The following is a 16153-nucleotide window of genomic DNA, read 5'->3' on the forward strand; positions in this document are numbered from 1 at the left end:
TCACACTACACAGTGTCAACCAGTGGAACTCCTTGCCAGGGGATGTTGTGAAGGCCAGGACTTTAACAGGGTTCAAAAAAGAGCTAAATTCAAGGAGGATAGGCCCATCAATACGTAGCAGCCAGGAAGGGTAGGAATGGTATACCTCGCCTCTGTTTGCCTGAAGCTGGGAATGAGCGACAGGGGAAGGATCACTTGAAGATTCCCTGTTCTGTTCACTCCCTCTGGAGCACCTGTCATTGGCCACTGTTAGAAGGCAGAACACTAGGCTAGATTATAAGATGTTATAAGTAGCACATAGGATTTTTTTCAGAGAAAAAAGCAACATAGTGTGTTTATTGAAAACAACATGAGAAGCAGCATATGCATTCACAAAACACACATACCAGGCTGTCCTGGCTCAGGTCAATCTTGTGCTCAGTTTGATTGAACATGAGGGAGGAGCTGGGCCCTGCTGCTCATGATTCGATGCTCCGAGGTCTTGGAGGATTGAACCCAGAGTCCCCCGGCAAACGCAGCCCATTTCTGTACTTGTGCGATCCCATGTGAGTTGATGGGTTTTGCACTGTCGTGCTGCTGTCCATGAGCCTAATCTTGGCATTTTCCTGTAGTTGTCCTTTGATGGGGCTTCCCCTCATTAGTTCTTGTTCCCAGCCTCACATTGTCTCCAAGGCTGATCCAGTCTGTTAATTCATCAGGAACGCTGGACGTTCTTTGCTCCATTCCAAGTCTCTCACGTCTGCTTGGCCGTGTGGACATGCATGATGCTTTCCCACTGCACAATCTTACGGAGCATTTCAGACACCGGATTACATAGTAAGTATTACCTGGAAGCGCAGCCCAGGAGAAATCCAGGGGCCGCCCAGCTAATTGGCAGAGCGCCCACAGCCTCCCACAGCTGGCACACAGTTTTATTTCTGGTGGTGGTGTACAATTGCCCATGCCTCAGTGCACATAACAACATTTATTCCATCATTGGATGGATAAATTAGAGGGACCACTGTGCACAGTTACTAAAGAAATGACAAAAGACCTTTACATCAGTTCATTGGCAATGCAGACAAGAAGCACAACTTGCTTGGTGATGCAAACGAGAAGTGAGGGGGACGTGCAGGGTAGAATCACACAGAACTTATATGCCAGTCGTTGGTTAGGTCTCATTACCCCATCATACTTCTATTCTTATCCCAGCACTAGAAGTGCCGTGCGGGGTGGAACATCGAATCACACAGAACACCTATAACAAACACTGCACAGGATTCATCCCCTTCTCTGCACAGCGGGATCCAGGCTTCTGGGGAATGATTTGAATAATCTGAGATACAGCAGGTGAGAGGATCCTGTGTCACCCCGGGCCCAGCCCCCAATGTGGGATGAGAGCTGAGAGGATGATGGGGAGGGAGGAGAAGTACCTGGGGTGGGGGAGAGCTAGTGACACAGAAGGGACCAAGTGTTTGAGGGGTCACTCCCTCCTCCAGCCAGACCCCACTGGGCGCTCAGAGTGGGGAAAGGGCCAGGATTGGTGTCATGCTGACTTGCATCAAAGCACCATTGTGTGTGGGGGGGGGGGAGGGGGCGGCAGGTACCCAGTTGCTTCACCTGCCTCTGCCCTGGCAAAGCTCTGGAGGGAGGATTTCAGCCCTGGAGAGTTGGGGGATGGACAAAAAGGGGGAGTTGCCTCACCCAGTGTGTGCCTCTCCTCCAGCCGTGGGCAGCCTCAGCCAGGATCAGGGCCAGGCCCAGCAGCACCCCGGCAGCCAGGGCCAGACGGATGATGTTGTGCCGTGTGTAATCTGTGGGTGACAGAAGGGGAAGGGGGCAGGTGCTGTCAGACCCACTGGGCCCCTCCTGCCCCCTAGGACAGGAAGCTGTGATAGCTCCCTATCCCCATCCCCCACATCTGCCTCTGTGTGTCCCAGTGTGAACCCCAGTCCTTCCCACTGCAGGGAGCCCCCCCCCAATGGTGCCTGGCCCCACATACCCCCAGTGACTCCAACCTCTCTCCCCATCCAACCCCCGCCCTTTGTGGCTCCATCTGGGGGATTCCTGGGACAGAGCCAGCCCATTTCATTGGCTGAGGGGTCCCCTCCTTTCCCCTCACTGTCCAGGCCTGGGGCTGGCACAGAGTGACCGGGAGATGCTGATCTGGGACCCTCACCTCTCACCACCAGCCGTGCGGGGTCGCTGGGGTGGGACAGGGTGACTAGCTCCCATGAGGTGCGATAGGAGCAGCTGTAGCTCCCTGCATCTTCCAATGTGGTGCTGGCCACGGGGAACTCAGTCACGTGCCCCAAAGGGGCCATGCACCCCAGTAGCCCCGATCTTTGTAGGGAAGGAAGGTGGAGTTCTGGGACCCAGCCCGGCAGCAGATGGTGGCAGGTGCCTCTGGGCAGACGCCCTTACTGGGGCTGACAGAGATGGCGGGCCAGGGCAGAGTGGGCTCTGGGAGCAGAATGAGACAGGCCGTGAGATGCAGACCCTGAGTGGGAAGGGGCTGTAGGCTGGGTTGGTGTCTCTCAAATCCCCCCCCCCCCCGACACTTGTCCATGGGAAGAGTCCCACACAGAGCCCTGGGTTTGCAGGCGCTGGGTGGGGATGAGCCAGAGTTTGAGGCGATGTGGGGAGGGGCTGGCTGCACAGCCCATATGCCTGGCCCTCTGTGCACCCCCCAAGTTGGCCAGGAAAGGCCTTTGCTCTACAGCTCCCTCTGACAACAGGGTCTCCCATTCCCGAAACTCAAATCTCCAGTGGCTGCAGCTCCTCCATTCTCTGCTCCCCGGCTGCGTGTCCCCTCTCTTGTCTTCACAACCCCATCATTAGGTTCCAGGGTAAACGCTGTGTCCCTCTGAATGGCTGGGCTCAAGCGTTAACTCCCTGATTATCTGGGTAGCTAGGTTCCAGGGTTAACACACTGTGCACAGCTCTCATGTGAAGGGGAGCCCTGCTTGTGTAGGGCTCAGGGCAGAGCCTGGCTCTTATTTGGTGCAAAACCTCCCTGAAGATTTGGCTGGGCATGGGACTGGGTGTGGGGATGCCGAGCAGGGCCCTCACCTACTACCACCAGCTCCACAGGGTCACTGAGCTGCGAGGAGACAAAGGGCTCTGAGCGGGGCCGGTAGCTGCAGCTGTAGCTCCCTCCATGCTGCTGGCCCACAGGGTGGATGTGGAACTCAGCCCCGTCCTCAGCAGGGTCCCTGGGGCGCTGCTGTTCCAGGTTTCCAGGCGGGTGCAGGAAGAATCTCATGTCCCGGCCTGGCCCCTGGCACCAGATGGTGATGTCTTCCCCTGGGGTGGTGACCCAAGTGGGTCTCAAAGAGATGGAGGGTCTGGGCAGGCTGGGATCTGTGTATAGGAGACAGGTAGTGAAAGCCAGACCCCAGTAGCCACCCAGGTCCATCCTCCCTGGCAAAGTTCCCACTAAGATGCCCAACCATGCAGCTACGCTCTGTGTCCTGTGTAGAGGTTCAAAGCTCCCTATGCAAGCAGGGAGCACAGCTGATCGGCAGGGACTGGGCCTCCCTAAAGAGCAGCTAAACCCTGCGGCATGCTTGAAATGGAGACAGTCAGCCGAGATAAGCAGGGAATGAGTGGCTGGGAGGAGGAAGGGAGGGAGTAATTAGTTAATTGGCTCAGGGAAAGTCCCTAATGCTGGAAAAGAGAGAGGCAGGCAAAGGCAGAAACTCAGCATCGTCTTCAATCCTCCTGCGCTGAGAAGGGGGAGGCTAAGTGGCTGACTGCCTATGGGGAGAAAGGAGGAGTGATTGAGTGTTGGCATCTGTGCAGTGAGGTGGAGGCAGGGGCAGTTTGTTTGGGGTGGCTGACTCACTGCAGTCCTCTCTGTTAGGCTGGTTGGGGGGGAAGCCTGGTGTGTGCCCGTGCTAGGAGGACATTTGCATGATTATATTTCAAATAATGTTTGTGGATAGGAGCTAATGGCTTAAGATAAGAAAGAAAAGCCTCTTTTAACAGTTTCAGAGGGATACCCCTGTTAGTCTGTAGCTGCAGGACTATTCGATGGTTTTTAATTCTTTCGGCAGAATTTTTTGGAGTGCTACAGATATCTAAACGCTGATCTTAAAGATTTTTTAAACTCCTGGGTTACTAATTAATATATTGTAAATTGTATTGCATTAAGGCCAGACCGTTGCTATGTGGTAGAGTTCTGGCTTTTAAGAGTGAGACGTAGCAAATACTAAGTGTTATGCTAGTTGTTTTGTAGGATTTGCAAGCTCTTTGACACATGCAAATATCTATAAACCCTGAAGCGGTGTTCCTTTGTTTTGGGGCTTCTGCTCTTCCTCCAGTGGAAGAAGGCTCATTCTCTACCTTTTGTACAGCACCTTTGTATTCACTAAGGATACCTCACAGCAGCAGGTGTCGTGTTTCAATATATTTTATTCTATACACATGAACTGCTTAAATAGATGTATATACGGTATCTCTCCATAATGAGTGTTTGGTTGTATTGGTGGTGTTCATCGACACACTACCTCAATATTGAGGTGCACATAAGAAAATTCAGCTTGCCCAATAATAGAAGATGTTAGAGGGAGCACAGCTCTCTGGCCAGCCCCAGCCAGATCCAGGTGCTCCTGGGCAGAGATTCTCTCCCAGATCCCAGAGTCCTCCTGACCCAGAATCCCACCTTGCAAGCTGGGTCCCAGTCCCACAGACATGGAGCCCCACACAGGAAGTGAGTCACCCTCCCATCTCTCTAGGAGATGGGGGAGGGAGTCATTATCCCCTTCTAAATGGGGGAAACTGAGGCACAGACAGATTCACTTTCCTTAGTGAGCTCTGTGGTGGAGGGGTCAACTATGTGTATATGCAGCACTGGGAACAACAGGGCTGTACTTGCTCCCAGAGCACAAGGAATCCAGTGTTAATGTAGCTCAGCCCAGAGCTGTATCCACCAAGTCACTGCTTCTGCAGCCCCTTCCTCATTAACTTCCGGCCAGGGCACTGCCTGGGGCAGGGGCTGGAGAACCCAGGGGATGGGATCATGGATTAAATTGTGACTCAGTTCAGATCCCAGGACAGAATTTGCTCCACACACCCCTCCTCCTGGCTGCAACCCCCCCAGTGATTTTCTCTGCCCTCTGGACAGGTTTCCCTTCACCTGGGCCCAGAGCAGACCCTGGCTCTAAGCATTCCTTTGGGTCTGAACCTCCTGGCCTGTGTGGCTGGGAGCAGGGAGGCTGAGCTGGGCCCCTCACCTCTCAGCACCAGCTCTACAGGGTCACTGGGGTACGACACAGTGAACGGCTCCGATCTGCTGCGATAGAAGCAGCTGTAGCTCCCGCCCTGCTCCCGGCTCAGGTTGCTAAGGAGAAACTCAGCCTCAAATCCATCTGGATCTGCATACAGAAAATGGCCTCCCTCTGTCTTCAGCACGAAGCGCCTGCCCCAGCGCTGACCCTGACACCAGATGGTCACGGTGTCCCTCAGAGTGACCCCCTCGCTGCGGTTCAGGGAGATGCTGGGTTTGGGTTCGCTGGGCTCTGCAGTAGGAAGCAGACAGGCTGTAAGACACAGGCCTAGTCACTCAGCCCTAGGGCCTGGCCTCAGCAGTGGGTCAGACTGGGGGCCCTGGGGATAGACTCCTGAACACAGGCTCCTGGACACCTTTCCACAGGGGCCCAGAGTTTCCCTTAAGCCCTGAGCTAACAGCCTGAGACACGGTGCAACCCAGCTCTGGGGCCCAGAGCTCTGCTCCCTACCAGGTGACAGGGCAGCCCCATCTCCTGGGCCCTTTCACTTCCTGGCTTCTCCTTGTGAAACAGTCAAACAACAAGGAAAACATTGACACTGTGAGCTATTCAGTGGGCTTGAAGCCCAGACCCAGCTGGGCAAACCCTGGCCCTGTCAGGTATGTCAAGGTAAAGAGACCTCAATACAAAGATCTGATCTAGTGGCTGATGGTGATTGTGGCTTGAAAAGTGCTCAGGACCTTCAAACTGTGGCGTCCACAGCACCTTTTGGGAGGGCAGTGGAGGCTAGTGGTTAAAACAGGGACTGAGGGCGACCACTTCTAATTTCTGAGGACAACTGGGGTTGCCGGATGTCTGAATTTTGACCGGAATGCCCTGTCGAAAAGGGTCAGCTGTGCAAGGGGAGGAGGGTAAGGCAGGCTTCCTGCCCATTCTGGCTCCACTCTGTGCCCTAGAAGTGAGTGGCGGCAGGGTCTTGGGGAAGGGGTGGGGCTAGCATGTTTAGTTTCCTGTTAGCTGAATCCTGGCAAATCCCATCCTTGGTGCTGGGAGGGGACTGGGGCATAGGGGACCAGGGCAGGGAGGATGGGGGCCTGGACTCCGGTGTTCTGCACACTTTATCTGCTACCTGGGAAAGGCCCCCGTGGTGTGGGGCTCCCCTTCCCTCTGCCCTGCATCTCCAGCAGCTGCTGCTTTCCCTTGCTCTGTCCCCATCCCCTAGCAGGGTATCCCCTCTACTGGGCTCAAGACAGAGCCTGTCTGAACACTAAGATACCCCGAGGGTCCAGCTGGGCATGAGACTGGGCACAGAGATGCGGAGCCAGGCCCCTCACCTGCTACCACCAGCTCCAAGTTGTCACTGGGATGTGACCAGCGACTTGGCTCCATTGTGCGGTGATATTTGCAAGTGTAGCTCCCGGCATCTCCCTGGCTCACGCTCCGGAGGGGAAACTCAGCCATGGTCCCGGCCGGCACCACCTGCTGTTGCAGGTTCTGGTGCCCAGATTTATGCAGAATGAACTCCATGCCTGGGTACTGACCCTCACAGTGGATGGTGACATTTTCCCCGGTTCCCACCACCCTGCTGGGGCTCACCCAGATGACGGGTTTGGGGAATTCGTACCCTGCTTTTAACAAGAGACAGGAATTAAACAGGGAGACACAACATCCTCCATCTCCCTCCGCCGACTCAGCCAATCCCCATTCGGCCTCCCCATGACCTGCCGGTACCTTACCTATGAAATAAAGTCTGGGCATCAGGTTGGAAGTGTAGTCTGGGGTTGGAAATAGAGTCTGGGCATCAGGAGTCATGCGAGACCCCCTTTCCCAGGCCTTGGACAGTGGGGGGTTCAGCGTGTGGGGCAGAGAGCTGTTCGGGGCAGATCTGGGGGATTTCTTCCGCACAGCTGCACTGACAGTGAACATTGCGGTTACATTAGTGAGGCAGCCGTGGGCTGGATCTGGCCGCTAGCCGCCTATTGCCCACCCCTGGGCTACACTGAGGGAAGCCAGAGTCCATGGATAGGCCCTGTTAGCATCAGTGTGAGCTGAAACAAATCCAGGACCCCCACCCCGCACAGGCCTGGGGGCAGGACACGGGGGGGCAGGAATCTTCCTCAGCCCCCAGGAGACAGATTGCATGGAATGGGGTGGGGGGAGGTCAGCAGAGGAGGAGGAGAGGTCTGAGCTCACAGTGGGAGATTGGCTTGAGTTTTAGGGGACGCTTCTGGGTTCGGTTCCTCTTTTCCCCTCCCCCAACTGTCCTTTCCCATCCTTGATCTCACTGTCCTCCCACAGGCAGATACTCACCTCCCCACACCCCACTGTGCCCGGCCAGCCAGCAGCCTGGAGAGGAGACAGATCCTTAGTGACCAGGCTCAGAGCAAGAGTCAGTTTTCCCCTTTGAACCTCCACGATTCCCTTCCCTCATAGGCACACACCCTGGTCTCCCAGCCCCCCATGGGCACATGTCCTGGTCTCAGCATCCTTCCAGTGGGCACATGCCCTGGTCTCAGACAAACCCACAAATCCCTCATGGGCACACAGCTTGGTCTCAGTGCCCCTCCCTCTAATGGGCACATGCCCTGGTCTCAGACACACCCACAAATCCCCCATGGGCGCACACTCTGGCTGTCTCTGATACTCACCGAGGAAGAGGACGGTGGGAGCAGATGCCATGATGGACAGTGAGGGGCCCCTTGGTGCTGCCACCAATGCCGCCATACCCAGCCCCAAATAAGTACTCGTCTGGTCGCTCTGGCTACAGGAAGTTGACAGTGTGGCCTCTCTTCCTGGACACAACATGCTTTGTCTCTACATTGCAGATGAAATCTGGTGTGGTCACAGTAAGCAGAAGTTCCTGCAAAACCCAGGAAACCCTGGGACTGTCAGCATTTTGCACTCACACCTTGTCTGTGTCTCATGGGGGAGTGGGGATACATCGTTCCCCAAGAGCCCTGCAGGCCTGGGGGAGGTGCACTGGGCCAGGAGGTCACAGGCTGGTCTTCAATCTCCAGCTCACCACTAGTTCCCTGCAGATCCCCTTCCCCCTCAGCTTATCTCGCTGTCTGGGATGAAACGTGGCTGGTGACTCTCATGGGTTGAGACTCGCTGCCGAGGCGCCTTCCTGCTGGTGGGGGAATCAGTCTCCGAGCACCTTCTGCTGGCCAATGCCTCACTCTCAGTTACCTGCCTCCTGCACTGATCCCGGCCCCGTGTCCCTTCCTGCCCCCGGTGCCCTTTCCTCCCAGTACTACCCTGCCGCAGCGCACTGCACTCTGGGGTCCTCACCTCCCGGGGAACCCCAGCCCCTATGCCCACCTGGCCTCAGTGAGGCACTGCCAGTCGACCTCCAGCCCCTGCCTTGGGCAAACTGCAGCCTGACATGGCCACTCACCATTGGCAAGGGGGTGGGGACTTGCTGCCTTCTGCCCTGGCTGCCCCCCTAGTTCCCTCAGACCTTGATAGTTCCCTCAGCCTGGCAGTTTGCCTAGCCAGAGCTCCCCAGCTCTGCCTGCCCTTCCCCAGCCCTGTTCTGTCTCAGGTGCCCTCTGTAGCTTCCCTGGCAGCCAGATCCCTCCTGCTCTACAGCAGGAGCAAGAGTGTGTGTTTTCTCCTCCTCTCCTCTATATGCCACAGCTACCTGCTCCACATTCCCAGCCCTCTCCTGGGGCTGGCTTTAACCACTGTTAGGACCAGTGTGGGGCAGAGGCCCTGTCACAGTGACCCAGGTAGGTGGAATTAATACGTGATCGTGCAATAAAGTATGGCAGCATAATATATTTGAATAAGGGGCAGAATTAAGGGTGTTTGGGAAACAGTCACTGTGGAATTTACTGGTTTGGGAGCTTTGACTAGGCAGCTGCGCTCCTCTGCCTGCAAAGCTGCCCACGGTTGACACAAACCCTGGCACTGTGTGAGGAGCAGGTGTGATGGGGAACACCTTGTTTTGCTGCGCCCTGTGCCATAGCTAAGAGGTGATGGCGGCTTTACACTGTTCTAAGGGTCTTTTCACTGTCTGTGAATTAAATAAACCATGTTCTAAAGAAAACGGGAGCAAGAGAAATTCCACCCCATGCCCCCAACGGGTCACTCGCTGGGAGAGATTGAGGGACTTACTAATATCTCTATAGAGGCAGTGCCCTAGGGCTGTCACTAAGGGATTGTGGGGCCTGGGGCATCCCTCCCACATGCCTCCATAAAGACTGTGCCCCCTGAAGTGCCAGGCCCCTAGAGAGAGATGTGACACAGGCCTGGCTCTCCTCTGGGCCACTCTGGCCCTAATCCCAAAACCAATGTGCTATGGGGGAGGTGTGAGCACAGAGAATTGACAAAGATGAATCAGGTGAACAGATGGGAGGTGTCTGGCAGATGTTTCTGTGCTGAAGAGCACAGGCCCGCTCCTCTGATCCAGGTCTATCCCCTGCAGTTTGCCCCAGTGTTTTCCGATGCCCTTCCCTTCCTTTCTCCAAAGACAGAGGTGGCTGTGTGAACCAGGATAGGGAATGATACAAAATCAGGGATTTGGAGTAGAGCGGTAACGTACAAGCCAGTCAAACAACAAAGAAAACACTGATACTGAGAGCTATTCAGTGGGCTTGAAGCCCAGACCAAGCTGGGCAAACCCTGGCCCTGTCAGGTAAGTCAAGGTAAAGAGACCCCGATACAAAGATCTGATCTACTGACTGATGGTGACTGTGGCTTGAATGGTGCTCAGGACCTTCAAACTGGGGGGTCCACAGCCCCTTTGGGGAGGACAGCTGAGGAGTCCCTCAATGTTATTCAGAGAGAGAAGAGAGCTGCAGACAGTTCAGGGAGCTAGATGAGCTGATGGGGAAGGGTGGGGTGTCTGTTCCTTTCCCCTCACAGGTGCTGTTGGGGAGGAGTTTCAGAGGGACCCGCACTCTTGCTGCCTCTGGGGCTGACAGCTGAGTCTGGCGTCGCTCACGGGCTTAAATGGGCTTTTTGGTGGGAAACCTGAGGGGCGCGGAACTCTCGCCAAGGCGGGAAAATCTGGTCGGAACCGGTTCCCCAACAGCCTTGGAATGTTCCAGAGCGAGAGGGCAAAGCCCAAGATAGAACCCAGGGTGTCAAAAGGGACCGACTCCATTTTGTTTTACATGAAATCACTGTTTTAACATCAAGATCAACAACATATAGGCATAAATATGCCACACAATGATATATCTATTCCAAATTAACATTCCAAATTGACTGCTAACAGAGGGAGGCAGGTCAGGTTCATGGGGCAGGTGCAGGTGCTGTGCAAATGGCCCCCCCCCCCCCGATCCCTGGGTGTGGGACATGGGCCTGAGAGGGAATATCTGAGCACAGGATAATGTGTGTGTCTTGCGGGTCACAGCGTGTCACTGTTTCTCCAGCTTGGGACCATGTTCAGTGTCGGGGCTGGTCCCATCCTCCCAGAGCCCCTGATCCTGGCACAGCTCAGCAAGATGGGGACAGACCCTGCACCCCTCCCCCTCTAATGTCCTGGTGGGGAGCAGAGCATGGCTATGAGGACACACCCCAGCTATCAGAGGAAGCTGCCTGCTGAACTTGGTGGTCCTAGCTCTTACCATTTGGGAGAAATTCTTGACCCAACAGATGTGCCCTTTAGTCTGAGGCAAGGTGCACTGGGCTGGGAAACAGGAGACTACGGGATCTGGTGTTCAGTCTTTGACTGACTGCTATCTCCATAAAGATTCCCCTCCCCACCCTTTTTTACATTCTGGGTTCAAGCTACTGGTGACTCACATTAGCGAAATGAATATATGATCATGCTATAAAAGGATGGTGTCGTCATTCATGTGAATGAGGGTGCAGAATTAAGGGCCGTGTTAAGCAGAGAAAACCATAACTAGGCATTTCTTGGTTCTGGAGGGTTGGACTCTATCTCCCCGCCCCCGTAGCCTGCAAACCTGCCCAGGTGTGATATGAACTCTGGCAACATGCAAGGAGCAAGTGCGATTGGGATCACCTGGATTTGCTGCTCCTGAGCTGAGTGGTGATTGTGACTTTACACTGTAATGCCTGGTTCTAAGGGTCTTTTCTCAGGGCATGTCTAGACTACGTTTAAATTTTGAAAGAGGATATGCAAATTTGGCGGGTATTTGCATATCTGCTTCTGATTGCTTTTTCAAAAGTGAAAGCAGTTTGGACGTGGTTTTTTTGGAAAAAACCCTCTTTTTCAAAAAGAAAAAAAAAGCGTAAATTTCCTTTTTTTAGGAAGAGCGGTTTTTTGAAAAAGAGTCCCCCCCCCCCTGAAAAAAACACATCCAGATAGCTTTCACTTTCGAAAGACCCACTTTTGAAAAAGCAATCCTGTTTTGAAATTTAAACATACAGTGAACCCTCGTTTATCGCGGTAGATAGGTTCCAAACCCGACCGCGATAGTTGAAAATCCGCGAAGTAGGGACATGTATATTTAACATGTATACAGCGAGCCCTCGCTACTTCGCGGTTCGACCATCGCGGATTCACGTATATACATAATGTAATGAAAAAAGTCCGCGAAGTCGTGAATCCGCGATGGTCGAACCGCGAAGTAGCGAGGGCTCACTGTAATCTAGATGCGCCCTCTGTATGAGAATTAAATAAACCAGCTAATGAATGATACAGACACTGAGAACATATCTGGGAAGGTCCAGGTTAAGGGAGTTGCTCCTGCCCCAAGAATTCACCTGCCTTAGGGTATGTCTACACTACAAAGTTAATTCGAACTAACAGAGGAGACTGAGGAGGGATATGATAGAGGTTTATAAAAGCATGAGTGGTGTGGAGAGGGTGCATAAAGAAAAGTTTTTCATTAGTTCCCATAATAGAAGGATTAGAGGACACCAAATGAAATGAATGGGTAGCAGGCTTCTAACTAATAACAGAAAGTTCTTCTTCACAAAGCAAATAGTCAACCTGTGGAACTCCTTGCTGCAGGAGGCTGTGAAGGCTAGAACTAGAACAGAGTTTAAAGAGAAGTGAGATAAAGTCATGGAGCTTGGGTCCATGGAGTGCTATTAGCCAGGGGGTAGAAATGGTGTCCATGGCCTCTGTTTGTGGAAGGCTGGAGATGGATGGCACGAGACAAATGGCTTGGTCATTGTCTTCGGTCCATCCCCTCCAGGGTACCTAGTGTTGGCTGCTGTCGGCAGACAGGCTACTGGGCTAGATGGACCTTTGGTCTGACCCAGTACGGCCATTCTAAGCTCAGGGCTCAGGGTCGGGGGTCTCAGTGGACCACCTTGATTTTCATGCAAACCTGCTCCTGGGTGGCCAGGCTGGCAGCTATCCTGCCCTAGACGGCCACTTTCCTGTGCCTAGTGCAGAGGTCGTGGATGAGGTCCATGATGTCTACACTAGACCAGGCGGGCGCCTGCCTCTTGCGGACCTGGGCAGGCTCCCGGGAGCTGCCAGCCTAGTCCCGGGAAGAGGCGGAGGGCTGGGTGGCAGTGGGTGACTGGCTCGAGCCATGCCAGGTTCAGGGTCTGCTGGCTGGGTGCCGGCAGGCTTGCATCTGGCACGGGCACCGTAGCCAGCCCGTGCCCCTTTAAGAGCTCCGGGGCCGGGAGGGGGGCAGAAGATGTTCCCTGGTGGTGCCCAGAGTGGCCACCAGGGAAAGCTGGGGAGGGCTGGCCTCCCACTAGTTTGAATTAAGTGGTCACACAGCCCTTAATTCAAACTACTTAATTCGAACTAGGTGTTAGTCCTCGTGGAATCAGGTTTACCTAGTTCGAATTAAGTTCAAACTACCGGTTTGCATGTGTAGTGCCTATCAAAGTTAATTCGAACTAACGTCTGTTAGTTCGAATTAACTTTGTAGTGTAGACATACCCTTACAGACATTTTGCATTCAGGCATTTTCTTGTATCCCCCTTGGGTTGGGGTGGGGAGAGGAAGTCTGAGGACAAACATAGTTTTCCTGCCCTGCCTTATACAGAATGTCAGGACGTGGGAATCCTTCCTTTGATTCCTGCTGGGGAAATTTCAGTAGAGTCAGGTGGTGATTAGGATCAGATGACCAGGTCATCTGACTCTGTAGTATCCCTGTGTCCATGATTCAGTATCCGTATGGAAAGGCCAAGCCCTTTCACTGCCCTATGTCCTCGCTGGTCGGCCAGCAGCCCTGCCTGGCTTTTCCATCATAGCCCCCTGAAGTGTTTGGGCATCACCCAAAGCAGCCAACGTGAAATACAGATGCAGGGTGAATATTCCTAACTGCAGCTACAGGAATGAGACACGCACACGGATGGGATAATCATGATCAGCAAATCACAACCTCTCCCGGGAGACCTTTGTGATGGGTTCAGACACAGAGATCTCCCTGAGATTGTCACTTGTGGCTACCTGCCTTGTGGGACACCCCATCACCCTGGCCTGCTGGGCCAGATCCTCTGGTCTCTTCCAGCCTTGGCCCAGGTTTGGGATCACAGCCCACAGCAGAGTAACACAAACACCAAGATCAGATCAGCTCAGGGAAGGCTCCATCACAGGGACTTTCCACAGCCCCCAGGTGCACAGCGCCAGTGAGTGCAGACTTCCAGATAAGTCCGTCTTGCCCTGAAAGAGAGAGCTGCACAGCTGTCTGCCCCCCGGTAGCAATTATTTACACTGGGGAGTAATACACAAAAATGGTTTTATTAAGTATGAAAGACGGGACCGAAGTGGCCATAAAAGATGCAGCAGAACAATGTTGCTGCAGGGGGCTTACGGGGAGGCTATACACGGAGCCCATTCTCTGGGAGGAGGAATCACCGTGTCACCCTCTGGTGGTCGACACTCCCTGCCCCTTCACTTCTGTGATTCTCCCCTGGGTTCAGGCTATGGGGATGGGTGAGGGGCACCCCCTGCACTCTGGGGCTCTGCCTGTAGCCCCTGGTTCCTGCTGACGGCGACGTACAGGACGGGCTCGGGGTCAGGGGCTGGGCTGCCCTGCTTGGCCTGCAGTGCTTGGTGGTCCAGCTCGGTGTAGGTGAGTTCCTCGGCACTGGGGTCAGGCTCCTGGGGCTGGGAGGGGAGAGAGTCACTGTGTGTATGTGTGTGTTCATGTGCACCCACACCAGCACACACACAGCCAGCAGGCCGCTGTGGAAAGCTTCTCTTTCACCCTCAGGAAGCAACCCCACCCTGCACGGTGCTGCCCCCAGCACCTTTCCCTCCTTGGCACCTGCCCCCCATGCAATTCCGCTGGCCCCCGCAAAGCTCAGACAATGTTTTGACGGGAGGTTTGGGGAGGGGGGTCAGGGTGAGTTTGGGGGGTGCAGGGCCAGGCTCTGACTCTCTATATTCTGCACTGCCCACCCCCTCTACTCCCCTGCCAACCCAAGGGGCCCTGTGCTGCTTCCCAGCTCTGGTGTCTGCCCCTGTGTGTGGGAGCCTGGGAAGGGGGCTGGTGTCAGAACATGGCGCTAGGGGGCCCAGATGGGGGGAAGCTGGATGGTGCATTGATGTGAGTGGGCAGGGCAGGGAGCGGGGCAAGGGGGAGTCGGGGAGTGAAGGAGAGGCACTTACCAGCGCACCCAGCTGCTTCCCTTTGCTCAGGAGGGCATCTGTGGTACAGAGACACCTCCCGGTGAAGGGCTGGGACCAGATCAGGGGCCCTGGCCCAACCTCCCAACCCACATGTGAACCCTCAGCAGACTGGTCTGCCTGCCCCTCAGGCTCACTAGCCCCATGGGGAAACTGAGGCCCAGAGCAGGGCAAGGAACCCCAAAGGTGCAGAGCCAGCCAGGCCTGCACCCACATTAACATGCCCCCCTCTTCCAGGGCCAGGTTTCTGGCAGTGGACAATTCCCCTCCGCTCCCTATCTCTCTCCATGGCTGCCCACTCATGCTGAACTTACACACGGTGGCTGCCTCCTCGGATTCCCTGCAAGGATAGAGAAAGAGAGAGACAGTAACAAAGCGCAGGAGTCCTGGTCCCCCTGGCTCTAACCACTAGTCCCCACTCCCCCCAGAGCCAGGGAGAGAACCCAGGAGTCCTGAGGCAATGTCGATTGGGGGAGGGGAGCAGAACTGGGGTCTCACCTGCTCTGTCTCGCTGCTGGTCCCTTCCCTGCAGAAATGAAGCAGAATTGTCCATAAGTCAACCTGGGTCCCCCTGCGCCAGCCCTGCCCCTCCGCCCCACAGAGCAACTGGGATGGGAATCCCCCACCCTGCTCTCACAGGGGAGCCCCGACCCCTCCAGCTGCTGAGCCTGGTTACCCCAGAGACAGGCTGAGCCCTGCCCCCTGCAGCACAGCAACCCCTACACACTGCACACACTCCCTACAGAGCCTCCCCCACACTGCAGCACAGCACCCCTTACACACTGCACACACTCCCTACAGAGCCTCCCCCACACTGTGCAGCACAGCGTTCCCTACACACTGCACACACTCCCTACAGAGCCTCCTCTACACTGTACAGCACAGCACCCCCTACACACTGCACACACTCCCTACAGAGCCTCCCCCACACTGCAGCACAGCACCCCTTACACACTGCACACACTCCCTACAGAGCCTCCCCCACACTGCAGCACAGCACCCCTTACACACTGCACACACTCCCTACAGAGCCTCCCCCACACTGCAGCACAGCACCCCTTACACACTGCACACACTCCCTACAGAGCCTCCCCCACACTGCAGCACAGCACCCCTTACACACTGCACACACTCCCTACAGAGCCTCCCCCACACTGTACAGCACAGCACCCCCTACACACTGCACACACTCCCTACAGAGCCTCCCCCACACTGTGCAGCACAGCGCCCCCTACACACTGCACACACTCCCTTCAGAGCCTCCCCCACACTGTGCAGCACAGCACCCCCTACACACTGCACACACTCCCTACAGAGCCTCCTCTACACTGTGCAGCACAGCGCCCCCTACACACTGCACACACTCCCTTCAGAGCCTCCCCCACACTGTGCAGCACAGCACCCCTTACACACTGCACACACT

General features: G+C 55.1%; 1 protein-coding gene across 1 annotated transcript in view; it reads right to left on the bottom strand.

The window, feature by feature from the left end:
- Window positions 1-320: 320 nt before the first annotated feature.
- The window catches only part of LOC142823756 (alpha-1B-glycoprotein-like), a 415238-nt gene continuing 399405 nt past the window's right edge, over window positions 321-16153 (bottom strand). The window contains exons 10-14 of the mRNA XM_089770049.1: window positions 6545-6780; window positions 5217-5501; window positions 3033-3342; window positions 1684-1795; window positions 321-1294 (exon numbers count right to left, since the gene is read on the bottom strand). Coding sequence (XP_089626175.1) covers window positions 1238-1294; window positions 1684-1795; window positions 3033-3342; window positions 5217-5501; window positions 6545-6780 — 1000 coding nt within the window. The 3' untranslated portion in view covers window positions 321-1237. The remainder of the gene's footprint in view (window positions 1295-1683; window positions 1796-3032; window positions 3343-5216; window positions 5502-6544; window positions 6781-16153) is intronic.

Source organism: Pelodiscus sinensis, chromosome 18 (assembly GCF_052426305.1).
Source record: "Pelodiscus sinensis isolate ZL-2025 chromosome 18, ASM5242630v1, whole genome shotgun sequence".
Classification (NCBI taxonomy): domain Eukaryota; kingdom Metazoa; phylum Chordata; order Testudines; family Trionychidae; genus Pelodiscus; species Pelodiscus sinensis.